The sequence below is a fragment of the Frieseomelitta varia genome, unplaced genomic scaffold, assembly GCF_011392965.1.
Source record: "Frieseomelitta varia isolate USP_RPSP 00005682 unplaced genomic scaffold, Fvar_1.2 scaffold_418, whole genome shotgun sequence".
Taxonomy (NCBI): domain Eukaryota; kingdom Metazoa; phylum Arthropoda; class Insecta; order Hymenoptera; family Apidae; genus Frieseomelitta; species Frieseomelitta varia.
Window position 1 is genome coordinate 305,789 of NW_025110166.1, and position 12,582 is coordinate 318,370.

General features: G+C 23.8%; 1 protein-coding gene across 1 annotated transcript in view; it reads left to right on the top strand.

Annotated features, from left to right (window-relative positions):
* The window catches only part of LOC122531865 (protein spaetzle 3), a 32,053-nt gene extending 20,863 nt beyond the window's left edge, over positions 1-11,190 (top strand). The window contains exons 5-8 of the mRNA XM_043660136.1: positions 7,753-7,877; positions 8,919-9,209; positions 10,368-10,493; positions 10,563-11,190. Of these exons, the coding sequence (XP_043516071.1) occupies positions 7,753-7,877; positions 8,919-9,209; positions 10,368-10,493; positions 10,563-10,755 (735 nt within the window). The 3' untranslated portion in view covers positions 10,756-11,190. The remainder of the gene's footprint in view (positions 1-7,752; positions 7,878-8,918; positions 9,210-10,367; positions 10,494-10,562) is intronic.
* Positions 11,191-12,582: the final 1,392 nt, after the last annotated feature.

Sequence of the window (12,582 nt, forward strand, 5' to 3'; positions counted from 1 at the left end):
GGAGACTCACGAGTGTAGGATGACGATTATTAACGGACCCGACTTCCGGTACGAATCAGCAATTATATAATTACATTCATTCATGGTGCTGACCTCAAAGATACGTGCGCTCGTGCAAAATTTGTAACAGTTAAAATCAAGTAATGAATTGAAATAATTCGTCCAAGACATTGAAATAGTTTGTAATTTAGAATTCACTTCAGAATGTAATTATGAAAGGTGGAAAAAATATTTTGGACTAAATTTGAGATGAGGAAAATTGTCACGTCTATAATACTTGGATGAAACTATGATTTTTACGATTGGAAATTAAAATATTTTTGAAATAAATGGAATAAATAAATTCGAAAAATGTTTCAAAGGAGACTTGTTCTATTTCGAAGGCAATAGTATTATAAATGTATAAAATATAAAGGATGTACGAAGGTCAATTTTGTTTCATTGTATAATATAATATTAATTTAATTTTTTTATAATATAATTTATTATTTTGTAATATAATTATAATTATAACTTATAATTTTATGATGTAATTATAATTTATAACTTTATAATTTTATATATAATTATACTTTATAATTTTATAATATAATTATAATTATAATTTATAATTTTATAATATAATTATAATTATAATTTATAATTTTATAATATAATTATAATTATAATTTATAATTTTATAATATAATTATAATTATAATTTATAATTTTATAATATAATTATAATTATAATTTATAATTTTATAATATAATTATAATTATAATTTATAATTTTATAATATAATATTATTTATAATAGAATCATATTTTTTTATGCATTAACCGCCTCAATAATATTCCAACTTCCAGTTTTAAAGAGTATAGTTGTGTCTGTAGCATACATGATGGAACATGTCTCATAACGTATGTATGGTTTACGTATCCTGATGACAGGGTCACATAATCATCATTATCGTCGCTATTGAACGTATACTTTTATCTCCATTTGTCACAAGGTAAAAGAATCAGTAAGCAACTATTAAAGTACGCTCACATTTGTTATTTGTTACGTACGTACATTTTACGTACGTATTTAGCAGGATCTATTTTTAAATTTTTTTATTTTTATTTTTTTATTAACCTATACACATAATTCTTCAACGTTAATTTACTGAATTTTGTTAATAATCAAAACTTGATTTGCGAAAATGTCGAAAGATGTTCAAGAGATCGCGTTAAAAGACTTTCAAAGATTTGACTTAAAACCTGGTTGCATTGATGTAATAAAAATTTCATTAACCCATTAAGAACCAACATTTCATTTGCAATTCGTTTCAGTTAATTCAAAAATTTTATTCTTCCATATTGTGGCTATAAAAGAAGATACGCTTAATGTTTTTTCATTATCTTCGAGACAAATCCTACAGTTTTTACAGTTTTTACAGTTATAAAATCTAAAAAAATTGAAATTTTTAGTATTATAAGAAATTTTGGCTTAATTCTTAATGTATTAAATACCCGAAATTTAGATGTTCTAAAAATCTAGAATAATAAAAGAATTAGTCGTGAACATGAACAACTCAGTTTCCCTACACATAATGCAACAATACGCTTGCCTACGAAGGATTAGAGCTTCGATTAGAAAACCTAGAACTTCGATTGAAAATAGTTTTACATATCAAATATTATTAAAAAAACTCTACATACATGGCGACTCTTAAGTGGATATATAGGATATTTTGTGTATTTTAATTCACTTAAAAAATGAATATGCATTTGAGAATCATTCTACATTTTTTCATATTATATGTATTCTGTGTAATTTTAGATTTGAAAATTTTAAATGTAAATACGTAAAAATTTACGATCTAATTAATAAACAAATTTATACGAACATGCATTATAAAATATGAATATGCATTTATTGATCACTCTATATTTTTTCATATTATTTATCCTGGGTAATATTATGAAAATTTTTTAAAAATATATAAAAATTTGTAATCTAATTATTGTAAATTTTTAGAAAAATTTAATTTGCTTCCATGTAACACTTTGAAAGAGAAAGATTGATTTACTGAAATTCTACTTTTTCTGATTCCTTATTAAATAGTTATTGAACATTTCAAATGAAATTATGGAAAAAATTTATTTTGAGAATTTCTCTCTTTTTGCCAAAGAGAGCGAAAGAAATGAAAAAATCTAATTATAAAAAATTTAATTGTAGAGCGAATTCTCAGTGTACGTTGAGAACTGCGTAGCCTAGCATTATAAGTACATGCGCTGAAAGGAACACGAAGAGCTCTTAACCTTTTCGGTACGAATTTTTTTTTATATCACGTATCAAAGTCAACGAAGTGTTTTAAATGGCAAGGCATTTTTGTGGCCTAAATTTCGTTTTGGTGTTTTTACATACCTATTTACAAACAGCTCGTAGTAGATAATTTACTGAAAAAAAAAAATTAATTTATTTTTGTGTAAAAAGATGCAGTGTAGCCAATTGGGATCAAGATAATTTGGAAAATCAAATTTTTCAGAATAATCGAATAATTTGGGTAATTAAACATGTATGTATTTCATGTATAAACATACTTAGTTAATAAGAATTAGTTATCGAATGCAAGATACTACTGTAACTTGAAATGTAGTGCATATCATGAAAAATATTAATTTTTAAAGTAATATTTTCCAATAATAATGTATGTATTTCATGCAGTATGTTCTCATTTCGAGGTCCTATTTCCAAAAATTGACAAGAATAAAACTGGTTTGGATAATAGAGATTCGAATAGTTTACTCTCTGTTGTATATATAATATTATCACTCAAGTATTTCAATATTTTCACACATACACACACACACAAATTTGTATATCTATTATATTAAATATATAAAATTTTAATATTTAATATATAAAATTATAAATAATATATAAAATATATAAAATATAAAATTATAAATAATATATATAATATATATTATTATATATATTATTTATAATATATATAATAATAAATAATAATAAATATCTTAAAATTATAAATAATATATATAATATATAAAAATATAAAATTATAAATATTATATATAATATATATAATATATATAATATATAAAAATATAAAATTATAAATAATATATAAAATATATAAAATTTTAATATTTAATATATTTTATATTTTAATATATAAAATTTTAATATTTAATATATTTTATATTTTAATATATAAAATTTTAATATTTAATATGTCTATTATATTAAATATATAAAATTTTAATATTTAATGTATTTTGAATAAAACTCTGAAATCGAATGCTAGTTTTCTCAAGCTTATCTCAAACAATAACACACGGTTAATTGATAAACATTGATAAAGGAAGATGTAATAATCGGTGACGCTACTGTGGTGTCATGTTTTAGTTGTTAACTTTTAGTTGTTAATATACATCGAAAAGTGTAGTATAAAATATTCAGACAATTCATAGTCAAAATTTAAACTTGGACGTATTTTATTTGAGATAAAATAAAAAATATCTTAAGTAGAATATCACAGAAAATCATTATTTCATGATACTTTGATCTAATAAAAATAGAAAAATAAACGAAAATTCGTGAAATTGAACAATTTCTCCGAATACTACAAAATACTACAAACGGGAGACAATTTTCGAATGTTCATGACTTATATTGAATAGAATTGGGTATATTATGGCAACAAAAAATAATCATGTCATGAATGAAAGTATTGTAAAATAAAAAAAAAACTCGAAAAATATAAATAATTGTATATATCGTATTATAAAATTGTATATTATTTTTCAAAATGAAAATGCTCTGTGTAATTAGATTTCGAAAAATGATAGTTGACTCAAACGACTTGTCTGGTGATCAAAGGTAAGAGTGTCTACGTTCTCGTGTACAGTTCTCCATGATTACAGAAAAAATTTCGTGTGAGTCACCTCTCACGAGTGAAAGCTATCTTATCTCAGAAGAATCATGTGATCAATTTAAAACGTGTTTTTTGGTAACTGTTATTATATCCCAACTATAATTTTTTAAAACAAATATCTATAGATTTGTATTTGCACGACGTATTTACTTTGTTTTCTTAAACGAAATATATTGATTAATTTTTCATTCGTGAGAGTTCTTAGAGAAAATGACAAAAATTAATTCTAGATAAATGTTAGATTAATTATAGAAATGTTAGAATAATAGAAATGTTACAAATCGCTACTACTGATAAATTCTTTTACATAACGGTAAGAGATCTAGTAATGAATAATTATAACTAATAAATATAAAATAAACTACTATAATAAATGTACTATAATAAAAATGTAAAATGAAACAATAAGTAACGTTCAATTCTTAAATTAACTTAACATCTAATTGTCCTGTTTGAATAATTGCGCCAAGCAGTAAAATTGTGTAACAAAAATATATAAATATATATTTTTCAACATTGTCAGTTCAGTAGTATTATTGCTGGAATATTTATTTATTTGTGTTCATATCACAAAATATGAAAATACATAAATACATAGAAAATATAATAAATCATCACAAAAGATATGTGAAATCCAAACTACAGTACTTATAATATCTGGCAAGACTTTAATAGTCAATTACTGCCAAATTTTTATTCAAATTCTTTTATAAGTACGATACGTGCAAAAATTTCTTAGAATTTTTCCAAAAAATATTGTGTATACAAGGAAATTTATTTCCTTCAATTTTTCTGAATAAATTTCAATCGAAAATTAAATTAAATTAATAATTCCATGTACCGTGTGTGTACATATGTATACCGTGTGTTCTTATTGCTAATTTTATAATTTATGTTTCTACACTTACTTATTTGATATACAGTTACTTATTTAGAAGAATAAAATTTTTATCTATGTTATCTCTTCTTATTTAGTTAAATATTTTATAAAACAACCAAACGTAACATTTCACAATTTGTTCATGAAAACATTTAATAAATTCATTAATTTTCATTTAAATTGTTCATTTAAACATTTGATAAAAACGCACTATGTTTCTGTTGGAGTTCTTTCTCCGGGTATGAATATGAGTACTTCAGCATTCGAATTTTCTTCGATAATTATTTAAAAAAGGGAATGCCTCGACAATTGCAATGATCTTGAAATATGTTGTCGCGGTCATGATCTTGAGTCAACTTTTCCTTAAATATGACATCGCTCGGTCTCGGTTTCCGAGACACATGCAAAAGCTTTCGACAAAATTTCCAGAAACGTGTCACTTCTGATTGGCTGAAGTTTTGAAGGTAGCTTCACTCATCTCTACATAGAGACAATGTATACAAAGACTTTTGGTGACTTGAGAGTTAAAACTCGAAATTTTGCGAACTTTCGAAAAGTGATTATATTTGAAACAAGCCGAATAGGAACAGATTGAGACTGGTGGTTATCTTCCTGCTGCCAAAACGTAGTATTGAAAATATTTTAATTGATGTAATAAAAGACGTAAATACAATTGATAAACTATTAGAAATATTTTTATGTACATTTGCATCCCATCCGTATTTCGATCAATTTAAGTAGTCTAACTGAAATATTCATTTAAAAAAATTATTTTAATAATTCATTAAAAATATATAAAAAAAAATTTCAAAAGGAACAATATTAGTTGGATATGTTTATTGGGTAAAGGAATAGTCGGTATTAATTAAATAAATCCATCATTTGAAAATAATTCACAAAAATAAATGATTCTTAATGGATAAGTTATCTGTGGAAATATTATATGTACTGAAGTATATATAATAAGATACATATAAACTCTCGAATATCCTATTACATACCCAAAAGTCATTGAAATCGATGAAATTTGCCCATTAAGAAGTAATATATTTAATTTATTAAATATAATTAGAAGTAAAGTACCCTTTAAGAAGTAATATATTATATATTATAATAAAGTAATATATTTTTATAAATAACTCAGAAATTAGGTGTATATAGGAAAAAATATAGTCAGAATGATGACTGATGACATATTTCAAGGTTGTCAAAATCAGCGAGCAATTTTATTTTCTTGATAATTTCTTCTTCTTCATTTGAATTCAAATGATACTTCCAATAATAAATAAAATGAATGCTTTTATTTTCTATTTCAAATACTATCTTACTCAGAACATAGTTATTATTTAAGTAATGTCCAAACCTCTTACGATTATTGAACATTTTACCAATTTATAAATGCTATGTGCTTATATGTCCACTCTTTGAACCTTGAATAGGTATAAAGGATCATTTGCTCAGCTCGCGTGTAAAATGTAAATATATGACGATCGAGATGGTCAAATACGCCCTCGACGTACACGAAGCGTGGCCAATGTCAATCGTTTTATCGGCGATCATTTTCCGTGTATCTCCAACAATTCTGTGAGTGAGTTTCCATTTAAGATAACACACCTTTTTGGAACGTCTATTTTGGTGCTACAAGGATTTTCATATCGCAGTATTTCGCACATTTTATTTGAAGATCTTTGGTATCGTAGTAAATTTCTCTATAACGTATAACATAGAGTTATTACGTTGATACCAAAATCTTATATTATATTCCATGCTGCTGTAATTTTTTGCAACTATTTCTCTCGAATCGTGTATTTATTTACTATAATCAATAAGTAAATATATATATATATATATATATACATAGATTTAATCGATATTAAATAAATCAAATCATGGTCGTGTACAATATAAAATATCTGCATTATACATTTCAAAAATGAAAAAATTTTAAAAATGCAAATTTTTCTGTTTTAATTAATCCTAAGAATTTTAAGATGTTAGATTAAAGTATGCCTGGGCTCATTATCCACGTAAAAAAATATCTTTTTGTTACATAATTTATGATATACAATTATTACATATTATAATATATTTTTTATATCGTGTACCTCATAATTTATAAAAAATTTAAATATAAAATATGATAATTTTATATTTAAATAATAAAATAACATATAAAAATAAACATTAATTTTGCAATAAAACAAAATTATTATTAGAAAATACTTGTCGCAAAACATAATAATTGTTTCTGAATGTTCATTATTATTTATTGCTAGATTTTTACGCATTTATGGAAAATTTGGAAGTGTAAAAATATACAAAAATATATAAAATATCCAAAATATAATATTCTTTATATTTAACAAGTGAAATAATTTTCTACAGATTTCATTTTTTTAATTATCTTTGCATAAACACCCACAATTTATTCATTACAAATAAAACAAATATTTGTACTTGTCACAAGTAAAATTAACAAACATATTTGTTAACATATATCTTATAATATTTTTGTACATACACAAGTATTATATTTCAAGAAAAAAAAGAGTTAAAGTCCTGAACAAATAGCATCATTAATTTTAACACAAAACTACTAATCATCATTACTTTTAATACATAAATAACTACTAATCATCATTACTTTTAATACAGAACTAGATTATTAACCTTCTATAAAACTTCTTTTTTGAGAGAAGCTAATATTTAAAACTTGGTGGACATTTTAAACAATTTCTAGAACCCTCCCTGAGTCTCTTAGGGTTTGAGCGAATCAATTTTTATTTTTGATCTTGAAACTCAACTCTTGAGATACTGATATTTGATATTACTATAATCTTGAAGTATTTAAATTTAAAAACTTAATTATTTTTGTACAAAAGAGTAATTAATAGGAAAAGATAATCGAGACAAAATATTTGATATAATATATTTTTGTTATAGATTCTTTGGACTGCTCTCTCTGTTGCTCTGGGCGTTGAATTGCGAGGAGATTTAGTACGTGGTGTACCATGCATTAAAAAATATCATCAGCTGTTTTGTCCAACTGCCGGAAATACATATCCAATGTAATATTTTATTATATTTTGAATAATATTTTATGTTATATCATAATATGTATTTAATATATATAACGACATATATTTATTTATATATATAATATACGTTTAGCATATAACAGATATTTATTTGACATAAAGGATAAAATATATTAAAAATATTTGAACGTTAACATTATTTGTAAGTTAAAAAGATGCAGAAACTTTGTTCAATAATTATCTATTTCTTTGTGATAAGATGTAAATTTTTTATAAATCTTTACGAAAATTTTAAATTTTTAAAAATGCAAATAAAAGTGGAATAATGAAGAGCAAAAGTAGAATAATCTCAATATTCAGTAAATTAATTGATTTGTTATTTAAAATCAATATAAATAGAAAATATTTAATGCAACAATTGCTTTCGTTGTATTTATATACTTAGTTTTAATTTGGAAAAATTGAATTTTTTCATTTTTGTATAATTGCACCTCTCATTATTATGTTATATTTACGTTTTGTTGTGTTTCCTAATATTTTTCTTTTTATTTTGTTATATCTTAAATATCTTTTAGGAAATTACAGTGGTTCACGAAAGTATACTGAAAGAACTTTTACGTGTGTGTTATATAAAAGATTTAAATTATAATTAAATTATAATTAATATAATTAATAAACTTAGATTATAATTAATAGAATGAAATGTCATGATTATATTAGTAAAATTTAAAGTCACTCGGACAGTTTAAGATTAAACTATAAGAGTTACAGTTTATTGCAAATATATATTTGGTAGAAAATTAATATATACATATCATGAGTAACTTTCTTAAACGTATGATATATTAAAAATAAAATATTTTGTATATGAATATTTTTTTATATATGTATATTCATAAAAAAAATTCCTATACGTGTTTAAAATATTTAAATATCTTCGTCACCAGCTGTATATTAGATTTTCTATGCAATAATGTTCCTTTTATTGCAGCATATATATTCGTATTAAAAATTTTAGTTTAAGTTTAGTATTCGTAGGATAATAAAACTGAGACAATAAATTATTTTTAGAGAACGGATAGAACGTTTTATTGATGAAAATAAGGCATTAATGAAGAGAATGTACGGTGACTTCGAAATGAGTTCAGGATACGGCTCCCCGACGAGAGAACCCGGTCATCGAACACGTAGAAGAAGAAAAAGCAGGGAAGCTACAGAACACGATATTCCTGATGGTGGTCCTAGTTTTCGTGACGAATTGCATCCGGAAATGGTAGCTGATGGTGATTCATTCTTCGCTAATGTCAGAAGGATCAGAAATCCCCGACAATCTCCTGGAAAAAATCGGAACGATAGTGGCAGGTACTTCCTTTGAGAACTCGAATTTATAGCGTCGTTAAAAATCACTAATGACTGAATATCGCTTTTCAGTAGCGTAATAATTCAACTTGATTTCACCTTTATCTGTTGATGCATTTTTCTACAGTTTTCATTTTTTTTTTTCCTGACTATGTATACAAGTAATGTCGTTCGAAACTACATTAAGAAATTATAACATACTTAATGGAAGACATTTCGCGTAAAACAAGTCGCCGAAATACCTCGACTGTCATTAGTGGTAGAAAAAAATGCATCAGACTAAACTTGCTTTGTTGATCTTTTCTTAATTTGATTTTGATAATTAGCTTTGCGGATTTTATGCATTTCTTAAATGCGAATTTTTTTTATGCATTTGAAAATTGTTGTGAACATCGTTAAAGAAATAGAAACTAAAAAAAATTTATTTTAGATATTGTATGTTTTTGCAACTCCAAATTTTTTATAAATGCATATAAATTCGCATTCTAGTAATTAGTTTTTTATTTTGTAAATAAATGTATAGAGATGATATACCTTCAAAGATAGAGAAAAAAACAAAACAGTTATATTGGACATTATTTGAATAAAATATTTAAAAAATGATTATTTAAATAATCTTATTCGATTTGATGTTATCTTGAAATAATCTCATGTTAATTAATTTTATCATTCTTTAAATTATTTCATTATTTTATTATCAAATAAAATAATTTTTTAAATTATTATTAGATACCAAAGTAATTTCTTAAACAATTTCTAAGTTTATTGAGTAAAACTTCACCTTGTGCTATAATTATTTTATTTCAACGAATTGCTATTTAATTTAATGCACTCTCTGCTATTTTAATATTCTTAAACTTAATCTTATTTTTTAAATCTATTTCACTAAATAAAATATAAAAGCATAAAAATAATTGACAGTTGGTAATCATTAATAACCAAAGATAAAAAGAAAAGATTATTTGTAAATGATTTTTTTGATTTGAACTCATCAGAGATAAAGTACTTTTCCTACGCTATTTTTAAAATTATATTTCGAATTACACATTACCTTTTATTTTCATTTCAAACAGTCCAACCCTGAAGAATAAACATTAATTTTTATTTTTCACAACAAATACAAATATTAAGTATCATATTAAGTGATACAATATATTTCAGAGTTGATGCATGTGAATCTAAAGTGGAAATTGTAACTCCTTATTGGGCCAGCAATAGTGCTGGCAAAATTCGTGCCATTGTGAACACACAACATTTTGAGCAGGCCATTCACCAGGAAGTTTGCTCGTAAGTGCCTTTTTTTTTTCGTAATTTTATACAGAACCAAGACATTCTTTAAAAAGTTTTCTCTTTTAGGAAAACTCAGACAAACCGTTGTACTGGAGATTGTGGTTGCGAACAGAAATACAAATGGCACAGATTGCTTGCGTACGATCCTGACAATGATTGCAAAGGTATCTTTATGGACTGGTTCCTTTTCCCGTCTTGCTGCGTCTGCAGATGCGACCCGATTACCAATAAATTTTCCTCCTCGAACAATCGAAATTAAACTTTATTTACCTTTTTTACAAATAAGAGCTTCTTAAGAAATTAGGAATAGATGTGGATTTTTATGCATTTATGAAACATTTAACTTTTAACTGTTACCATCTATTAAATGCCATCGAGGCCATAAAAATTAATTTTGGAATTTTTGAGTTGATTTAATTTTATTTTTATCTCCATCCAGGAAAAATATAAAATCAAATAACTTAAATTTTAGTAAATATACATTGTTGTACTTACCTATGACCCCATGATTTAAAACCTACAGGATTAAAACTGTAAAAGTATATGGAACACATCTAACTTACACTTTATACTTATCGTAGTTTATTTTTATTGTCTACTAGCCTCTATATTGCTGTTGAATTTTGATTATGCTCTTTAATATTTTTTTCTCTCCTTTTTTTTGTTCCGCATGTTGTATATTTTTTAAAAAAGAACGGATTTTATTCCGTAGAAATAAATGAATTAAATAATATAAAAAAATATCTAAAATATCCAAAATATGATATTTATTATGATATTTGGTTATATTGATAAAAATTGTTGATCTACATAAACATTCATAGTCTATTAAATTATAATTACATAAAAAGCTGAAATATTGTACCAAACGAAATTTCCTTTGAAAGAAAATTGAATTTTATATAGAGAAACTATCAACAATGCTGTCGTTTCAGTAAAATATGTTTTTAGAATTTTATTAATTAAACATAATAAATATATAATTAAGTATATTCTGTCGTTAAGAAAAATCTCCTTATCTATAAATGTAGTACATATTATTATGGAATAGAAAGAATTTGGAAGAATTTCTGTTATTCCCTTCCTACTCAGGAGCATTTCTCCTTTATCTTAGATTATTAGGAATTAAATGAACAAATAAAATAGCTTAGAATATTTATTATTAATATTTACAATATTTCTTTCTAGCGCAACTTGAAAAATAAATCTGTTACATCATTGGTAATCTATTGTTCCATTGTTTATAAAAGAGTACTTATCGATGATACTTGATATGTAAGCTACGAATATTTATGCATTTATAAATAACATAATACACGTGTAAAATTGCCAAGCGCTAGTAATAATATTTAATACGTAAAAAATACATACTTAAGTTTGGTATCTTCAGTGAGTACATAAAAATTTGTACTTACATAAATATTTACAGTCTAATCATATCATACATTATATCGATGATTAAGTACAATTTTTTATTATTTTTTATTTAACGATTTATTAAGTATCGATTAGTAGTATAAAATTGATAGAAATAATTAACAAAGGGCAGCAAAAACTAGAGTGCAGATATAATATCTGCATATTATTTACAATATTAGTTTAAAATTATAAACAAGTCAAAAATAAATATAAATGAAGGGTTTCACGTGATTATTTGAATTATAAAAAATCTTTTGTAAACATTATTTTATTCTTATTTGACAATATGTGTAAATTAATATACACATAATATGTTCAGTTTAAACGTATACTATTGAAAATATTTAAAAATATTTGATTTTCTAAAAGAAACCTAAAGAAGTATCTGTATACTTTTTTTTACTTATTATTTAGAAAAATTGATGCAATATACAATAAGTATATTGAAATAATAATTTACGATAAACACATTTTTAAATTTTATTTATAACGTATCATGTTTGAGGTATAAAACATTTCTGTTTTCATGACTTTTTTTAAATGGTATAATTTTAGCGTCTTATACAGTTTATATTTTGTATAATTTATTAAACGTTATGTTTTTGATAATCTTTTTATAAATTTTTGCAATAAATCAAATATCCATTATCTCAAAGAAACATAAAGT